This window comes from Cucumis sativus, chromosome 4, assembly GCF_000004075.3.
Source record: "Cucumis sativus cultivar 9930 chromosome 4, Cucumber_9930_V3, whole genome shotgun sequence".
Classification (NCBI taxonomy): Eukaryota; Viridiplantae; Streptophyta; class Magnoliopsida; order Cucurbitales; family Cucurbitaceae; genus Cucumis; species Cucumis sativus.
Genome location: NC_026658.2, coordinates 13,996,260 through 14,015,695, shown reverse-complemented (window position 1 = coordinate 14,015,695; position 19,436 = coordinate 13,996,260). Strand labels below are relative to the sequence as shown.

Here is a 19,436-nt window from a genome sequence, read left to right as displayed (position 1 = left end):
CAAAGAACTGAAATCTCAAATATTGTTTCGTCAATTAACCATTAAACTTAAGGAATTTTACAGAGTTGATTTCATCAAACAGGTAGCAAACAAGATCAATAACACGATCTTAAACTAGAATCGTGCAGTAATATATAAAACACTAAAACTAGATGCAAATACCATCACAACCTCTAAATCTAAGCCCTCTCACCCCTGATTCTTCTAGCGAGCTGGATATCCTTAGGCATAATAGTAACCCTCTTGGCATGAATGGCACAAAGATTGGTATCTTCAAAGAGCCCAACGAGATAAGCCTCAGCCGCCTCTTGAAGAGCCGCAACAGCGCTGCTCTGAAAACGAAGGTCAGTCTTGAAATCTTGAGCAATTTCTCTTACCAATCTCTGGAATGGAAGTTTCCTGATAAGAAGCTCTGTACTCTTCTGGTACTTTCGGATCTCTCTCAATGCCACAGTCCCTGGCCTGAACCTATGGGGCTTCTTGACTCCACCGGTCGCCGGAGCTGATTTCCTGGCGGCCTTGGTGGCCAATTGCTTCCTCGGAGCCTTTCCTCCGGTTGATTTCCTGGCGGTTTGCTTAGTTCGTGCCATTAAAGACGAAGATAACAAGGATTTTAGTGGGAAGAGGGAATTTGATTTGGGTTATTCTTGAGAAACTCGAAAACGATGATGATGAAATCGGTTTGGGGGATTGTTATATAGAGACCAAATTGTGAAAGGCGGGAACTTGAAATCCGTAAGTTTTGTTGTGAAAAGAAAAGGCCGCACCTTTCAAACTTTTTCGAGGCTCTATTTGGACCGTTCATGTGAATATTAGAACAATCGAACAGATGAGATTCGTTGAAGGTTGGATTGCGATCCGTGGCACTACTAATTGACCAATAGGATGCTAGATCGGCCTGGCGTTTGCATTAAATGTTTTCTTTTTGGTTTATTTTAAAGATTTTTTTTTTCTTTTTTTGAGAGAATATCAGTTTAAATAATTATTTCATTATTACATTTATTTGTATCATTTAAGATATCCAATTAGTAACTAAGTAATTTAAATTTAAATTAGCATAAGTGAATTATTCAAGCACTCAAATAAAATTTTGTTTGAAATATTATAGGTTTGATGTTGGATGAGATTTTAGAATAAATAAATCGGTTAAATTGACTTTTGATCGTTATCTAGCATGCACGTTGATCAACATGAATTAGTTTTTTAATTTATTGATTCATGCGAGTTATTAATTTGTTGATTTATGCTTAGATAAACTCGCTTTAAAGAGTATTGATTTTTTAAAAAAAAAAATCTTATGAATGTCTTTAGATCTTAAGGATAGCAACAATTGATCTTTGGAGTTGTAATCTTTTAGAGTTTTTTTTAAGTATAAACGAGTTTTGTTCTTTAATCTTTCGATCTTTAATTAGTTTTTTTAGCTTTAATATTTTGAGGCCATGAAGTTCAAGAGCTTTCATCTTTGGATTTCGAACACCTTAGCTTCAAAGCTTTCACTTTCACTTATACCAACTCTCACACAAAACATAGGATAAGATCTCTATTTATAAAGAATTTTTATGAGGTAATTATAATTAGTAGCAATTTTCTTCTTATTTTTCGAAGGTTGTATGCCATTTTCAAATCCTATTTTTTAAAAAAATCGTGCACAATTTCTAACACCTAACCAAGATTTAAAAGGTAAATGTTACGATTGATCCAATTATGAAAATATCGATAAAAGGTCAATGGGATGTATATATAGTATCACAAACTATTAAAAAATAATAACAATAATTTAAAGTAATAAATAAAGAATTTATGTCTTTTTTAAAGTTAACCTATTCTATCATTATTTATACATATTTTTGTACTAAAAGCATTTTCTTATTTATTAAAATACTGAATATATTTTTTGTATGATACTATACGATATGGAAAATGACAATTCACCTCTCGTGTTAATATCAAACTTATAGAATTATCAATAGAAAGGTTGACACGTATATGAAAATTTAATATTGTGCCTCAAAGCATGAATGAGGCTCTGGGAATTAAAATAGACTTTCAATCCTAATTGTAAGTTTTTCTTTTTAAAACAAAAGTGTTATGTAACAAGATGTTGGATCGGGTAGGTTTTAATATCTAACTTAATGTTCGATGACATATACTTAAATCACTTTAAAATTTAATCAAATTTTAGAAATGTAAGTGATTGTTGTCATTGAGCTTTCAATTACATACGGTACAATTGAGAGCATATTTAAAACGAGTATGAAATTGTTGTTGTTAGAGTGCTTAAAAAGAGTTTTTAAGGGATGAATAAGTAAAAATAACAAACTCGGCTCGACCGATATTTAAATTATTTAAGGTAGAATTACAATGAATGCTAAAGAAGATGATGAAAGGACAAAATTAGTTAAGAGTGCAACTACTAATAATGATTATTATTGGGGTAATAACAGTTTTGGGTAATGAAAACCAAAAGCTTGCTATAGTATACACTCCAAATTTGGACATAAAAATCTATAGTCTCAAACCTTAGGTTAAGAACAAGCTAATAAGCTAAGGGTTTGGCCCAATTTTGTATAATTTAGGGTTTGGTGATACATTGAGGTGGCCCATTCACATCCCCATTATGTTTTCTCTTTAGAAATATTACATTGATTAATAATTAGAAACTCCCTAAAATAGCAAATGTGACCATTCATTTGAAGAACATGCATGTTGGAGGCCAAAAGAAAATTAATAATAAAAACCAATGGTAAATTGACTTTTTTCGTTTGGTGAATGAAGCATACTACAATCTAATTGAGTTTTGAGAAGAGGCTGGTTCGGGTCAAAAACCTAAATTAAACCAATCTTTCATTGTCCTCAACTTCAACCAATGATGAGGGTAGAGACCGACCTTCTCTATGTGATGAATGGAGAGTACTTTGACCTATTTTGGCTCTTCAGAAGAAAATGGTTTGAGAGTCAAAAGCTCACACCAACTTTATTGGCCAATAATGATAAGGTCATGGTCGTGCCTCAAAATTTGAAGAACAACAACTTGTGAAATACATGTGTTGACTCATTAAGCCTTAAGAGATAACCTAGCTTATGTGTGAAATACAAATTCTCTCTAATATGTTCATACTTATAAACCCACCAAATGTCACTATTTATAGGTAATTAGACAAGCATGAAGTGAGTTACATAACCACTAAGCGTGAGTCTCTTATAGACACATGACATCAATGTTGGAGGATTGAATGAGAAGACCTAACCACACTAATGAACATTTACATTATTATATTAACATTTATAATACAAATTACACATTTTTTTCTTTAACAATGATTATTATGTTAAGAAAAATAGGATTAATGGAATTTTTGGTTTGATTATGGATAGGGAGAAGTAAAATACAAAAGAAAAGAATAGAGTGTTAGAGTAATTGGAAGTGTCCAAACAAAAGTAAAGACATATCAACACTATTTGCCGAAACCACACATCACTAATTTTCATACCTTACCATATAAATTATAATTCATTACAAAATGTAATTACCATATAACTTTATCCTATTGTTTTTATACACTTAATTATTATCTTAAAAATTGATACCCGTTATAATTACATGCATTATATTATATACTTAACTAAGAATCATATTGAATTCATTTTGTAACGTAGTAAAAACAATCATTTTTAAAAAAATACAAGTATGAATTTAGAACAAGAATACATAAACTTTTTGGTTAAAACTTATTTTTAGTCTATAAATTTTAATGATTTAGTTCCATTGTTTTCAATAAACTTTATTAGGTAATAATTTAGTCATTATATTTTAAAGCTCGTAACAAAAAACGTGATATTACTTAGGTTTGAAGATAAGGTAATTAGAATATAATTATAAGAAAAAATGAGGATTATTCACTACTATAAAAACATACTCTCTTGAAGTTTTTAAACTGTCAAGAATTGTTATTCTTTACGATTTCAAAACAATCGTCATTGAAGCCAACCTCAAGAAAATCGAAGTTCTTGACGGATGATAAAAACATCAAGAATAATGAACTTTGACGTTTTATAAACGTCAAGTATACAAATTTTCATACAGTTAAAAACTGTCAAGAATATAAATGTTCACGACAGTTTAAAACCGTCAAGAGTATGAGTATTCATCACATTTAAAAGCCATAAAAAAATATAAGTGTCTATGAAATTTAAAAACCAACTGTCAACAAATTTTGGCTTTGAGTAAAATTTGATAAAATAGTTAATCACTTATGATCCCAGGGAAATTAATCAATTTAAGAGAAATTAGATATATAACAATATGGGAGCAAACTATGAATACATCAAAATATGAATACATACATATATATATATACACAAATACATACATACACACACACACATATATATATTGTTAATATTGTGAAAGCAAATGAGAATAATTCTCTGGCAGAACCTCCCAAAATGTAAGAAGACAAACCCATTAAAAAATTACATAGTTAAGCTACTAAAAAGAAAAAGGCTACTTTCTACTTTCTACTTTCTACTTTCTACTTTATAGTTTCAAAAACTATAATATAAAATCATAATAAATATAAGTGTCAAAATATTCCTATGTATTCAAAATTAATTGCAAAAGCTATATGTTATGCTATGTTATGTGTGTATGATGCTGACTTTGCATTGACAATGTTACAATGTGTTAGAGAGACCACATTTTTTATATGCAATCATTCCCTCCCCAATGCCCAAACCCTAAACTCTCTCTCTCTCTTTACACCATATGATCAAAATACTTATATATATATATAGTGATTCCCATGTGCTTCTTCTTCTTCTATGATCATATTTATTTGTTAATTAAAAACATTTCACTAAAGTGTTTCTTATTTTAATTCATGTACATAAAGTTTTGAGGTGTTTGTGTTGTACTACTCTTAATTACTTACCTTTAACTCCAATTTTCCACCTTAGCTTAGGGCACTATGAATTATTGATCCATAAATTACTTTTCTTTCAATAATTATAACTTTTTTAGTGATATTTTTTTTTAAAGAAAGGGATCATAATGATTTGTTTATGTAATAAAAATCATATACATTGACTTGGATGCCTTTTCTTTTGGAGTCCCCTTTACTTTGGTGGGGTGCATCATTAGAAAGTTACATACACATACATGTGTAGATCATAAGAAATAAGGTAAAATTATTATTCTCGTTTCTAAATGTTTTCATGTCAAATACTTTGAATATGTTATAGGATTGTTTTAAACGATCATGCACAATAGAGTCCAACGATGACATGCCTTAGTGGAGGCTTGAGGACAACCTCTCACGAAAACCTAAGTTTGGGGGAGTGCGCACTATATAATTTCTTTAAGCTTTAGAAGCATCTCTATTCTATAATAATACATTATTATCTCTAATAACGTAACGTTGTACATTGTTCTCTTTATGGTTACATTTTTTTTTTTTTTGGTTATAAGTAAAATATATATTGAAAAAAATAGATAGGGTCAGGAAAGTTAGAAATTGATCAAAAGGAGAGGAGAATTTTAAAGAGAAGAAGAAGAATGAAACCTACCACATTCACCTAACCATATTGATATATTCACATTGATAATTACTTTATAAAAGTCAATAAAAAGCATATGGGGAAAAAACTCAGCTTTGAGTTTTCTTCTTTCATTATGTTTGATAGGAAACAAAGGGATATGTGTCATATTGGCCCCATTTTAACATCATCTCCTTACTTAACACATTAACATTAATCAATTAACAAAATGATAATGCATTATTTGAACTATCCTTAATCTCTCTTCACAACAAAACAGATATTAGTGTTTCACTAATTATTAAACTTTGTTGCTCTTTTTGAGAAAGAGATGTTACTTTAATTTTATTTCTTAACCTAAAGTTTTGCATCAAACCCTTTCTAACTTGCTTTAATTTGCAAATATATTGGGGAAAGATAAGATGGTGGGAGTGGGGATGAGGGTGAGGCTTTTGGAAGGTTTTGGATGCTTTTGTTGGTAGTTGCTATGTCCCTTCCTTTTCTTTCTTTCTTTTTCTCTTATTACCAACAAACCTCTTATTATCATACAAACATATATTCAATTTTAACTCTTTTCTTTTCATTTCAATTCAATTCAATCAATCATCCCCATTTTACATCATTTGTCTCTTCTCTATTTTGCTTTAGGATATATATGCTTTCTTTTTAATATTCCTATACAAACCCAAACCCAAACCCATCTTTATATTATATGCTTCTTCATTCTAGTGTAAAAAACACACACACACACACGCACAAAAAGTCAATGGAAAATGATTTTCTTCCCCTCCCCTCCCCTTCCCTCCCCTCCCCTCACCCCTAAGTGCTTTATGAAATTAGGGGATTTTAGAAAGTTTTACATGTGATCAAAAGGTATCATCATGAAACATGAGACATGCTATCATTTACATGTCTTGTAAAGTGGTTTTTAAGGTATGTATATACAAACTCCATTCTCTTCTTTCTTTTTCGTTTAAAATGAATTTAGATTTAGTATAGGTTGGAGGATAAGCGTTGATGGATTAGAATATTGTGAGAGAAATGGGGATTAAAGGGGCAATTTGGTGAATGGTGTTGAAAAGTGATGAGATGATTGTGGGAGGGAGAGGGAGAGGAGAGGAGAGAAGAGGAGAGGAGAGGAGAGGGCCATATTACATATACGGTTAAAATTGGAACTACTCTGAGCCTCTTTTCTTCAGAAATGTTACCCATTTTTCCACACCCACATTCTTCTTCTTCTCTCTCCTTCACATGCTATCATTCCATTCATTCCCTCTTTGGATTTTCAGCCATGGCTCTCTCTCAATTCAACCCATCTTTTTCTTCTCAATGCCTCTCTCTCTCTCTCTTCTTTTCACTCTCTAGCTAGAAATTGAAAGTTTGTATCTTTCTCTTCAATTCTCTTCTGGGTCTATGCTAAGCTCTGTTTCTTATGGCTGCAACCAGTGCTACCAAAATGTTTCACAACGCTGGTGATGTTAGTCGTCAAGAAATTCAAGCTGCCATTGCTAAAGCTGTCGAGTTGAGAGCTCTTCACGCTGCTCTTATGCAAGGAAGTAGTCCTTCTAACCTGCGATTCCCTTCACCTTCTCCTGTCTCTCAATTCTCTGCTCAAGATTACCCTGTTTTCACCCCTGTGAGTTCAACTTCTACCTTTCTTTCTTTTTTTTTTTAAAGAAAAAATAAATTTAAAACTATGAATTGTATATGATTGTTTGATTATGATTAACGGATCTTATCTGCATTACTCACATGGATGGGAATTTATGGGTAGCATTTAATGGGTTTCTTCTCCTCTTGAGTTTAGGAGGACATTTTAGGATCCACCGTCTTTCTCTTTCTGTCATTTTCTCTTGGTTGGTTTAATTGATAATTTTGAAATTTTGGGTATGTTTTGGTGGCTGTGTACGAAAAGATTTAGACTAACAATTTACATTTATGAGGGGTTAACTGTCAGTCAAAGGTTGAGACAATTTGTTTGGTGAGTAATTAAAAACATGGGTTTTGGCGAAGTTTATTTGAATTTTGGAAATCTCTTTAACAGAGTTATGAAGATGAGCCAACGAATGGATACCATCAAGTTCCTATGAGAATTGGGACTTTTTCAGAAAGCTGGGATGAGTATGGATTAGGAGGTGGTGGAGGAGGAGGAAATGATGATGAAACGGTTTTATCCGATTATAAGAAGGAGATTTCAAAAGGCCTGGTTTCTGACTTTACCAATTTAGAACCTCACATTTGTCCTGCTGAGGATCATAAGCCTCTCACTGGATTTTCTTTTCAAACATCACCTGCAAATGATTACTTCAAATCATCAAGGAGGAATAGTTTGGGGGACTCGAAATCGGTTTCTTCATGCAACCGATGCAGGCCTGCGATTATTACAAAGGAGACCGACAATACAGCAAAGAATAGCAGGCTTTCAAACACCATAGTGCCATTGACAGATTCTCACTTGTCTACTCAATCGCAACCGAAAAGTAGGGGAGTGATTTCGAGGTTGTTTCCACGGTTAAAAAAGAAGAATAAGTATGAGAATTCCCCAAACAGGACGGAGTCAGAGGATGTCTCTCAGATATTTAAGGATTTGGGGATAGTGTCAATTGAAACATTGAAGAAAGAATTGATCAATGCTAACGAGACACGTGATGCTGCGTTGATGGAAGTTAGCGAGATGAAGACGTCTTTAGGTGAGTTGAGGCAGAAGCTGGAGGGCTTAGAGAATTACTGTGAGGAATTGAAGAGAGCTTTGAAGCAAGCAACAAATGCAAGAGATCTCCAAACTGCTACTAATTTGCATAAGAGAATAACATCAACCTCGGGGATGAACGAAGAGAATCGAATGCCGGTGAGCGAGGAAGTGATGGTGGAAGGCTTCTTGCAAATAGTATCAGAAGCAAGGCTATCAGTAAAACAATTCTGCAAAACACTTGTAAGCCAGATTGAAGAAACTGACAATACCCTAATGGAGAATTTGAACTTAATTCTACAACCTTACAAGTTATCCCTAAACTCCAAGTACTCAAGAGCAGTGCTGTACCATTTGGAAGCTATTATCAATCAGGCACTCTACCAAGATTTTGAGAACTGTGTGTTTCAAAAGAATGGCTCCCCCAAGCTGCTAGACCCTCACCAAGATCGCCAAGCACAATTCTCATCGTTTGTGGCCCTGCGAAATCTCAGCTGGAATGAAGTGTTAAGGAAGGGAACAAAATACTACAGTGAAGAGTTCAGCAAGTTCTGTGATCAGAAAATGAGTTGCATAATCACAACTCTGAATTGGACCAGACCATGGCCAGAGCAACTGCTTCAAGCATTCTTCGTAGCAGGCAAATGCATTTGGCTGCTTCACTTGCTCGCCTTCTCGTTCGATCCACCACTTAAAATCCTGAGAGTAGAAGAGAACAGAAGCTTCGATTCGAGTTACATGGACGACGTGTTCGCAGAGAGGCAGAAAAATGGACCGAGCCGGGTTAAGATCATGGTGATGCCAGGGTTTTATGTACAAGATAAAATTTTAAGGTGTAAAGTAGTTTGCAGGTATAAGTCACTTGCTTAATTAAAATGTTCGAGGATTGTTCTTTAATGCCCTTTTTGTTGAGATTTCCTCAAAAGTTATTTAACATCTCAACTCAATTAGATGTTCATATGTTGGTGTTTAATTGTTAAGGTGATCATCTTATATACTTCTTCATATTCATGCCATCAAGGTCGTTGCATTTTTGCAGGCAGAATTGTTAAGCTGTCATATATAGATAAGAAAAGAGGTAGAAAATCAATCAAGTTAAGTGAAAGATTAAGGTTAATGCATGTATATCCAACTTGGGTGTTGATGTTGAGGTTGTGCTAAAGTTGGAAGAACCATCTCATATGGTAACTATGGAACCTTATCTTATAAGGTTACATCCAATCCAATGATTCACTGCTAAAACAAGAATCTCAATTTGGAGGGTTGCTTGAATTATCTAAAACCTTCCATATTGAAGAAGAAAAAGAAAACCTAAACCTTAGGTGGTTCTCTTCACATAGCTATCCAATAACACACTGCCACATGACCACATGACCACATGATAGAAAAAACAATTATTTATATTAGAGAAAGAGGAAGTGAGGAATTAGGTGTATAGCAATCGCCCATTGAAGAATGCCCAATTTGAATTAGGTGCAATAGTGGCCCATTGAAGAGTACCTAATTTGGTAGTGTGATGTTGCAAAAATCCCCCAACAAATTTTCATGAGAGAAGTGTGGATTATACATACGGTTGCATGTATAGCAAATTAAGTTCCTTTGTTTCTATTTGAAATAAGAGATTGACCGGAGGTTGTGTGTGGAGTCATTTTGTTTTTCAATTATACGTTCATATGTATGCTCTAATACTTTTAGTCGGATCTTCCAATGTTAATAGTGTGTACTAGAGAGTTTAGCAAATCTCCTTATACTGTAAGATTATAAACTCAAATAACACGAAAATGACAAATACCTAAATGATTTATGTTTCGAGGACAAGGTCAAGTTGAGATCCAAGAGGGTTAAAGGAGAAAAACCCAAGTTTTGAGTTGATCAATTATGTCCAATTTTTTTGGTTTACTCTTCTAAAAGCCACTGCTCAAGTGAGGAGAGAACTTGACCTTTTTTTCTTTAGAACTACAAGTAAAATTGTACTTCATGGCTGGAGTGAATGAATAATCAATTCCATTATATTTAGGCTAAGTTTGAAAATTCATTTTGAAAACCGTTACAATCTATCAAAATATTGTTGTTCATTGCAGAGAGATTGCAAGCAACTACTATCTGCATACATGGTGTAGCAAAGATTATACTTAATTTAAGAGTTTATTTCTAGTCGTTAGTAATTTTAAAGATCAAACTAATTGTGGTAACGTTTCTTAGTTTGCTTTGACTTTTGTAGAAGGATTGTTGATTTGAAGCTCTAAAGTGAGTTTCCTTTGCATTGCAATGCAAGCCGCCCTTTGCTCCAAGCAATACTTTTCAATTTGTCATTCCATTGATAGTTATTTAGATTAAACTTTTCTTCAAAATTATTTTCTAATTATTTTGAACATATTATTTTGAGAATCATTTATGTCGAGCATATAAGACCTTACTTTTTGGTCTTTGATGGGGTCCCTGACCTACCTCTTCTCTTATCTTGGAGACTCCAAGTAATGCTCATATCTGATAAACACTTACTTCACATTTTTTTAATGACGTATTTGAGTAAGGATGATAATGAAAAAGTTGGCACTTTCAGTTTTAGTGGTATTTTTTCATATATGTTCGTGGTGTGTTTTGATTGTAATGTCGATTTTATGGTTGTTTGGTTGTATGCTTAATGGTTGGGCTACAAGATGTGTGGATATATGCATTTAAAAAGAAAATAGAATCACTGGCAAAGAACAAAAATTCTACTATATAATAATAATAATAATAATAATAAACAATCTACAATTCTACCTAAACTCATAAACTTTAAAATGAGATTCAAAGTATACAATTCAAATTCAAATAGAACTTAACCCAACACATTAATAGTAAAATTTGAAAATTTAATTTATGAAGGGTTTAAATTTTTAATCATAAACACATATACTCTTTTACTTAAAATTTAATGTAATACTTCCACATATTTACACATTTGATGAAACTATAGTTACTATAAGAATGGATGATATTGGGAAAGTTAAAAGTGATTTTAATTGACATGATATTACCAAAGTTTGTTGTTGTTATTGTCGCCGTAGAAATAACAATAATGTTGGTATTCGCAAATTGAAGAAGGATGTTTTAAGAGAATAGGCTTAGAAAGAAGTCTCTACAAATTTGGTAACAAGAATTGGAGTACGGAACGAAAAGAAGACTTACCCACGTGAAAAGACTCTATTTATATATCATATGGTCACATGGAAAGAGTTCAACCAATTCCCATCTTCTTCTTCTTCTTCTACCTAGCATCCTTCTGTATCAACAATGGAGGATGATGAAAAACAAAGCATTGTGCTATTCCCGTTCATGGGTCAAGGCCATATCATTCCATTTCTAGCTTTAGCTCTCCAGATTGAACAACTAAACACCAATTACGCTATTTACTTTGTAAACACTCCTTTGAACCTTAAGAAACTCCGAGCCTCTCTTCCTTCATCTTCTTCTATTCGTTTTCTTGAAATCCCTTTCTCAAGCTCCTCCTATGGCCTTCCACCGGCTTCTGAAAACTCCGATACCCTTCCTTATCACCTCATCCTTCGTCTTTTTCAAGCTTCCGCTTCTCTCCAGTTCAAATCCTCTTTCAAAGAAGCCATTCAAGCTCTCACAGCTCGCTGCCATGGCCGTCCTCCACTCTGTATCATCTCCGATATCTTTCTTGGTTGGACTGCTAATGTGGCCAAACAACTCGGCGTCTACCACGCAATATTTAGCGGTGCTGGTGGTTTTGGCCTCGCTTGCTACGTCTCTCTTTGGCTCAACCTTCCTCATCGGAAAGTCGTCGCCCACCACTTCTCTCTGCCGGATTTTAAAGAAGGTACCGTTAAGCTTCATAAGACCCAGTTGCCGACGAACATCGCAGAAGCTGACGGTGAAGACGGTTGGTCGATTTTCCAGAGGGAAAATTTATCGGCGTGGGTGGACTCACAGAGCTTGCTTTTCAACACAGTCGAGGAGTTTGATCAAATTGGGTTGTCGTATTTCAGGCGTAAGTTCCCGGGGCTTCGTGTTCGTCCAATCGGCCCACTTGTATTGGGATTAAAGAGCCGGGATCGTATTGGGAATACAAGAGGAGTAATTACAAGAGAAACCATTCTAAAATGGCTGGATTCGAAGCCATCGAGCTCTGTTTTGTACGTTTCGTTTGGGTCGATGAACACGATTTCATCGTCGCAAATGATGCAATTGGGGAAAGCGCTAGAAGGCAGCCAGAAGAACTTCATCTGGGTAGTACGACCACCGATGGAGGTGGACATAAACGCAGAATTCAAGGGGGAGGAATGGCTGCCGGAAGGGTTCGAAGAGCGAAACAGAGCAACAGGAAGGGGTTTAGTGGTACAGAACTGGGCACCCCAAGTGGAAATTCTATCGCACAGAGCAGTATCGGCATTTCTATCACACTGTGGATGGAACTCGGTGATAGAATCACTAGGGAACGGAGTGCCGGTGATGGGGTGGCCACTGGCGGCAGAGCAGTTCTTCAACGCGAAATATTTAGAGGAGGAAATGGGGGTATGTGTGGAGGTGGGGAGAGGAAAGAAAAGCGAAGTGAAGAGTGAAGATATAGTGAAGAAGATAGAAGAGGTGATGGGAGAGAAGAAGGAGATGATGAGGAGAACTGCAAGGAAAGTTAAAGAGACAATGGAGAAGGCATGGAAACAAAGGGAAGGCTTCAATGGATCTTCTGCTAAATCATTCCATGATTTCTTGAGTGATGCAAAACAGCACAGGGAGATGAAAGATATGATTTTATTTTCAAATATAGCAAATTAAGGTAGTTAATAGGTAAAGTAAGTGAAAACTATTGCATATCAAATTTGGTGCAAGTGTAATAACTTATTTGATTGCAATTCCTAAGAAAATTTAAAGTTTAAAAGTAATAATATTTGACTTAGTCTAAATAAAAACAACTTTTAACAAAAGAAAAGTATAAATATAGTAAAATTAAATTGAAGGGGAAAAATAGGGAGCTATATAGACTTTAAATTTACTTATTCATCAATTTGCTATATAATTTCCATCCATTCAAAATTTCTTTAACATAAAAAATTGTTGGAGACAGGTTAAAAATCAGCTTCTCTTTTTTTACTCATTGGGAAGGACAAACGGAGTATGAAAGAGAAAGAAAAGAGTTTAAAAATACTGAAAAATCTTCCAAATGAAAATGGTGATGAAATAAGGTAGAAGCACCCAAGTAAATTCATATTCTAAACATTATAAATGAAAACTCAAATCACGCCCTCAAACCAACCAACCAACCCCTACAGTAGTATATGCTTTTCTTTTTAGGTCTATTTCCCAACTATTTTTCATTTTGAATACAACACATAAACTTTAGTTGAATTTGTAATTTAGAGAAGAAGTTAAATAGATGAATTTTCTAATTCAAACTATGATGTAAACCTCTTATTTATTCCATTTTTGGGTTGCGTATGAAGTGTAAAACGATAGCATTCGGATCTCTTTATTGTTGTTGTTGAAATTGTGAAAATTGAATAGTATATAGTTCTATTTTACAAAGGGAGGGTGGTGTGGGGTTGCAAAGAGGATGATGGATGAAAAAGAGGCCAAATATTTATGGGAAGCAAATCTCACACAAAATTAAAAATTTTAAAGAATGAAATGACAACAAATTCTTCTTTCTAAAACTCAAATATACACAAGAAAAGGCTACAAACGAAACAAACAACCAAAATAAAATAAAATTAGGATTGAAAAAATTAAAAGAGAGAGAAAGAGAGAAAGAGAGAAAGAGAGAAAAGGGCTTTTGGATTTATTTATTGATTTACTTATTCAATTTTATTTTATTTTTTTGAATTGAATTCGCCATAAACCCTAAATTCGAATGCCAATGATGACGTGAGAGTGGCTTCAAACATGGTTAAGCAACGCGAAACCAACGCCAAACGATGGGGCACGTTGGAGGAGCTTTTGTTAGCCTCCGCCGTGAACCGCCATGGAACCGCCAGTTGGGAATCAGTCGCCATGGAAATACACAATAGATGCTCTCATCAATCCTCTTCTTCTCTAACTCCCCAAGATTGTAGGAACAAGTTTTATGACCTCAAGCGTCGATTCCTCTCTCAAAACGTCCTCGATTCTGATTCTGATCCCACCACTCTCATGCCTATGCTCGACGAGTTGAGAAAGATTCGAGTCCAGGAACTCCGCCGTGATGTTGAACGACGGGATGTATTGATCGTGTAAAATTCTTTGCTCTTCCACTCAGAGATCTGACTCCAACTCATTATAACTCAGTTCAGAGATCTAAACATCTATCTTTCCCTCCTTTTTTCTTTTTTCTTTTTTCTTTTTTGTTTCTGCCAACAGGTCATTGGAAATGAAGGTGAAGCGATTGGAGGAGGAGAGAGACCGGAGTTCCAACCAATCCCCTGAGGGATCTGATCTGGACACCGACAAAGCCAAAACAAATCTCCACCTACAAAATCCCGCCGCCTCTGGAGACGACTCCGACGATCGCGAGAACCGATCCCTCAACGAATCCAATTCTACAAGTAAAAAAGACGATGTTCGACAGAACGGCGTCGTTGAGGACAACCCGATTATCGAATCAGTCAATATGTCAAAGATGGAAGAAACCGGGCCTCCCAAAACCGGAGATGAACCGGGGAGAGAGTGGTCATTCGAGAGCGCAGGACAAGAGCCGGAGCCGGAGCCAGACCCAGAAGCAAAGCCAGAAAGAGAAAAGAAGTCGAGCGGAGGATATAAACGGAGAGAGAAAGAAAGAAATTGGGGGAATTTGAAAGCGGCGGTGGTTGATTCGAACGAAGCGTGGGAATCGGTGAGCGAGTCGAAGCAAGATGGGAAAGAAGGAGCGGTGTCGAAGCAGCAAAGCAGCGACGTGCAAAGCTCAGGCAGCTTGTCTCAAAGGAAACGGTGTCGTAATAGTAGCGGCGAAGAGCCCGAGGTTTCTCCCGCCAAGCCCAAGCCGAAGGCCTTAGCCGTCAAAACCGAACCCTTGCTCAAACTTCTTGACATCATTCGCTCCCATCAGCTTGGCTCTACCTTCGAGCGCCGCCTACGGAGCCAGGTGCGTTTCCCTCCATTAATTCTCTCTCTCTCTCTCTCAACACTGGATAAGAAAAAGTAACGTGTAAAGAAAGTAGGAATCACATTATCATTATGAACGGCCTTGATGATTCGTCCTCAGGTCGTCCAGGTGGATGTTAAATCTACGGCTATGTACTTGCCACCTTGGATACGTTAAAAGGACTTTCTTGTCATTCACACCTACATATAGAGGGTATTTTGGTCCTTACAATAGGACAGTTAGGTGACATGCTCTGGGCGTACGTGGAATTCGAGCCTTGTCATCGCAAAACGGTGGAGTACCGCCGTATATCCTTCCGTTAGTGAAACTGCGTCGTTTCAATCGCTAAATCAAATCTAGTCCGGTTCAACCCGAGTCGGTAGTAGTTGAAAGTGATGGTTTAGTAGTGGGGGGGCAGAGGAACTGGTGGTGGGTCTGACATTCTCACTTACAATTTTCCGATGTTTTAATTTGGCTGCAGGAATCTGATCGATACAAAAATTTGATACGCCAACATATTGATCTGAGAACGATTCGTTGTCGAGTGGTTAAAGGTGCGTATGCGGATTCAATTCACCGGTTCTTCCGAGATCTCCTCCTCCTTTTCAACAATGCCATCATTTTCTTCCACAGATCTTCCCCTGAAAATGGTGCAGCACTTAAGCTTCGAGCTCTCGTATTGAAAGATATGAAAGACCATATAGATAAACCCCAACCCATTGTCCTTAAATCAAAACCCAAGCAAGAAACGGATCTTTCTCTTCCATCGTCAAAGCCTACTACCAAACCATCTACTACTACCATAGTGGGGTGTCGAAAACGCGACTCTGTTGCGACGGATTGCAAAAAAGTCGATAAGAACTCAAGAGATATTGAAGTGAAACCCAAGGTGTCTGATTCTTCTGAGATTAAAATATACGAGAAGGGTACATGGAAGAAGGGGTTGAATTCAAAAGAGAGACTAAGACCTACATCCACTCCGACACCGGCTAATTCAGGGCAGAGAAGCTCAAGAACATCATCGACGAGTAAAAACAATGGGGAAGTGAAACACGAATACGGAGGAAACGAATTGAGCTCTCACGATGGGATGGAGGTTAGAATGGAAAAGAAAGAGAGAGTGACGAAGAAAAAGCAAGGGGCTGTAAGCTTCTTGAAGAGAATGAAGCAGAATTCTCCAAATGAAGCTGCAGAAGAAGATGGTGATGCTTCAGAGAATGAGTGTATAAAAGAAGAGGAGGAAGAGGAAGAGGAAGAGGAAGGGAAGAGAAAAGTGAAGAGGCAGAAGGAAGGGAAAAGAGAAAGGGTACGACGGAGTGGCGGAGGAGGAGGTGGAGGAGGGAGAGGGAAGAAAGCAGTGGGGAGGCCGCCGAAGAAAACAGAAACAGTGACAGTAAAGAGGCAGCAAAGGGAGGAAGTGAGCAATAGTAAACCACAGAAGCGTTCAAGGAGATAGATTAGTTAGTTAATTATGATTCATTCTTATTGTATAATGTAAATTATGTAGTTGTCTTGTAACTGTTTTCCATTTTCTTTACCTTACATTACAGCCATACAGCTTACAAAACAGGGGAAACAGGGAAAGGGATGAAGGAAAGAACTTTTTTTGTGGTTGGCTGATTCAACAATATACATGTCCAGATTAATGAAATTGGAAGTTTTATTTTTTGTTTTTGTTTTTTGTTGTGTTGAAGTAATGGGAACAAATTGAGTAGTGCAAAGACAGAAGAGAGTTCAAGTTTAACCAAAGCTAATGGCATTAAGCCATGACAGCCTGGGCCGACCCAGATTAAGAGGAAAATATCTTCTCACCTCACATGCACCTTTGTCCTCATTTATGGAATCCTTAAAAGCCGAGTTCAACTTTTTCATGGGTTTTAGTGGAGAAATTGAGATGCATTTCATTTCAAGATTTAACAAATAATTTGATGTGAACATAAGAATCTTAATCATGTCATATGAATCTCAAGAATGAGCCCTACACAACTGATAATGATATCATAATTTGCAAGAATTACAACTCTTAAAGATGATATTTTGTGACCTATATAATTTGTTAAAAAGAAATATAGTAAAGAGAGCACTTGAGCACATGACTAACCAAGGAAAGTTATGGGATAAAGTATTAATAAGCTCACTACATTCAAACTCAACAAAAATTGGGAGAGAAAAGAGCAAAGTTGTCAATTAGAAGCAATTAGACCTCTCACCGTAACAAGGGCTTCAAGGATCTTGATGGGCCAACAGAATTGCACCCTCTCACAATCAGTAAGAATGAGAGATTTCGAGGAGTCATGAACTACCCAGCTAGTCATTTCACATTCACACTACAAATCTAACCTCTCTTTTAGTCTTCAGCTAATGTTTCTTTGCAATCTTACTATTAATTTGGGATTGTTAGGTCCAAAATGGTTGAGTATTACTTATCATAATTGCATCCTAAGCCAAAGTGAATGTACTAAGTTAGGCCAAACTTGGGCCGTATAAGCTCACATGACCCATGTGACAAAAGAAAGAAAAGAAAAAACACACCACAATGTTAACTACACGTTTGTTTTCCAATGACAAAACAAACAAACAAACACACTTGCCTGCATTTTCTGCATTCCAACCCACCAAACACAAAACCCTCAACTTCCCCAAATGCTCATTTTTTACTCCAAATCAGATCTGTAAACTCTCACTCATTATGAAAATTCCTCGGACGATTGGAGCTCTTGTCTGTCTCATTGCCTTGGTTCTCATCTCTATATTCATCTGTTTCCCCATCAGAATCCACCATCACAGATCTACCCATCTTGTTCCCACTGCAGCTCTAATTGAATCAAGAAGATTGCTCCTTTCTTCACTCTCCTCATTCTCCATTAATGGGAACAAGATGAACAGTAGTAGATCTACAGAGGCAAGTCTAAGAGTGGCGCCACCCAGCAAATCAAATCCCACGCAGAACAAGTAATGGATTACTAAATTTGTTTAATTTTTGTATACCCCCTTTTTCTTTTGTACAAACATCTTAGAGTGCCAGTGAAAGAGAAAAGATTGAACCAACCAAAACCAATCTCTCTTTTCTCTTTCCAAATTTTTGCAGTTTCTTTCTTTGTTTTTGATTATAGATTACTGATAACTAAGTTAGATGGGGAGGTTTTAGAACTATTGGATTCCTATGTTTCTTGCATTCACTTCTTTTTATTTCACTGACATGATGAGTTAGGAATTGCAAGAAGTCCAGATTTGATGTTATTGAACAGTACTTTGGATTTATAAGAAATTATACAGCTTCTTAGCTTCTGTTTTGTCACACATTAGATTCTCATTCTTAGTATTTCTACATCGGAAATAAATATTAGACATAGGAGTACCAACCCATTTAAGAGGCTCAACTCAACTTTATATGATACATAGGCATAAAACTGAAATTAGTTTCATTTTTTTTTTATTATTCATAATTATTCGTATGATCGTAATTGAGAGTCATTTTAGTAATAATAATAAACTACATAACAGCATTTTACAAAGTGTGTACGACAAAGTCTATTAGTGGTAGAATAATAAACTTCTATCGTTGATAAACCAATATTTGTAAACTTTGTTGTATTTACAATTTTTTAAAAAATGTTGTTATATATACTAATATTTTGAATCAAATTGTTAGATTTGCGACTCTTCCATTCATTCATATGATAAAATTTTCTCAAATGTTTTCATATACAAGTTTATTGAGTTTGGTCTACACTAGTTTGGTGTAAGCTAATTCTTTTAAATCTTAATAATATAATTAGTTGGAGAAAGATGGATATATACAACTACTCAATACAATTTGAAAATGAAAGAATGATTTCAAATTTGAATTTAAAGCACTATGACCTACCCATGTTCACTCAGGGTGGGCATTGGGCAACATGGTCTCTAAGGAAGATAGTTGTTATTGGAGATAAGAGATAGGTAGAGCTCCTCGATGTCAAATTGTCAATACAAGATTTAGTAAATAATGCAATCTAAACCGTACATATCTTTGTACATTTCTTCCATAGGAAAAGAAAATTAAAAGATCCATAAAGAAAATATCTTTTTTCTTGAATGAAGACTACCCATTACCCTAAGCATGCGGGTAGAAAACTAGAAATTAAAATTTCAAATAGTATTCTCTTG

The 19,436-nt window shown here is 35.5% G+C and overlaps 4 protein-coding genes across 4 annotated transcripts; 3 read left to right on the top strand and 1 right to left on the bottom strand.

The window, feature by feature from the left end:
- Positions 1-8: 8 nt before the first annotated feature.
- On the bottom strand, positions 9-684 carry LOC101208557 (histone H3.2). Its single transcript, XM_004142085.3, has one exon. It carries the CDS (start codon positions 588-590, stop codon positions 180-182), a length of 411 nt encoding a protein of 136 aa, XP_004142133.1. The 5' UTR covers positions 591-684; the 3' UTR covers positions 9-179.
- Positions 685-6,316: 5,632 nt separating this feature from the next.
- LOC101208797 (IRK-interacting protein) lies at positions 6,317-9,240 on the top strand. Its single transcript, XM_004142086.3, has 3 exons — positions 6,317-6,468; positions 6,982-7,171; positions 7,580-9,240. Exons 1-3 carry the CDS (start codon positions 6,431-6,433, stop codon positions 9,092-9,094), a joined length of 1,743 nt encoding a protein of 580 aa, XP_004142134.2. The 5' UTR covers positions 6,317-6,430; the 3' UTR covers positions 9,095-9,240.
- Positions 9,241-11,360: 2,120 nt separating this feature from the next.
- On the top strand, positions 11,361-13,154 carry LOC101212958 (UDP-glycosyltransferase 92A1). Its single transcript, XM_004142180.3, has one exon. The coding sequence runs from the start codon at positions 11,504-11,506 to the stop codon at positions 13,007-13,009; it is 1,506 nt and encodes a 501-aa protein (XP_004142228.1). The 5' UTR covers positions 11,361-11,503; the 3' UTR covers positions 13,010-13,154.
- Positions 13,155-13,747: 593 nt separating this feature from the next.
- LOC101213195 (hypothetical protein) lies at positions 13,748-16,961 on the top strand. The gene is made up of 3 exons (XM_004142181.3): positions 13,748-14,439; positions 14,567-15,287; positions 15,769-16,961. The coding sequence occupies exons 1-3, from the start codon at positions 14,114-14,116 to the stop codon at positions 16,741-16,743; spliced, it is 2,022 nt and encodes a 673-aa protein (XP_004142229.1). The 5' UTR covers positions 13,748-14,113; the 3' UTR covers positions 16,744-16,961.
- The last annotated feature ends 2,475 nt before the right edge of the window (positions 16,962-19,436 follow it).

Coding starts and splice junctions, on each gene's coding strand:
- LOC101208557 (XM_004142085.3), bottom strand. CDS start 590: ATGGCACGAACTAAGCAAACCGCCAGGAAATCAACCGGAGGAAAGGCT.
- LOC101208797 (XM_004142086.3), top strand. CDS start 6,431: ATGCTATCATTTACATGTCTTGTAAAGTGGTTTTTAAG. Junction 6,469..6,981: donor CTTGTAAAGTGGTTTTTAAG/GTATGTATATAC, acceptor GGCTGCAACCAG/TGCTACCAAAATGTTTCACA. Junction 7,172..7,579: donor ATTACCCTGTTTTCACCCCT/GTGAGTTCAACT, acceptor TCTCTTTAACAG/AGTTATGAAGATGAGCCAAC.
- LOC101212958 (XM_004142180.3), top strand. CDS start 11,504: ATGGAGGATGATGAAAAACAAAGCATTGTGCTATTCCCGTTCATGGGT.
- LOC101213195 (XM_004142181.3), top strand. CDS start 14,114: ATGGTTAAGCAACGCGAAACCAACGCCAAACGATGGGGCACGTTGGAG. Junction 14,440..14,566: donor CGACGGGATGTATTGATCGT/GTAAAATTCTTT, acceptor TTCTGCCAACAG/GTCATTGGAAATGAAGGTGA. Junction 15,288..15,768: donor AGCGCCGCCTACGGAGCCAG/GTGCGTTTCCCT, acceptor ATTTGGCTGCAG/GAATCTGATCGATACAAAAA.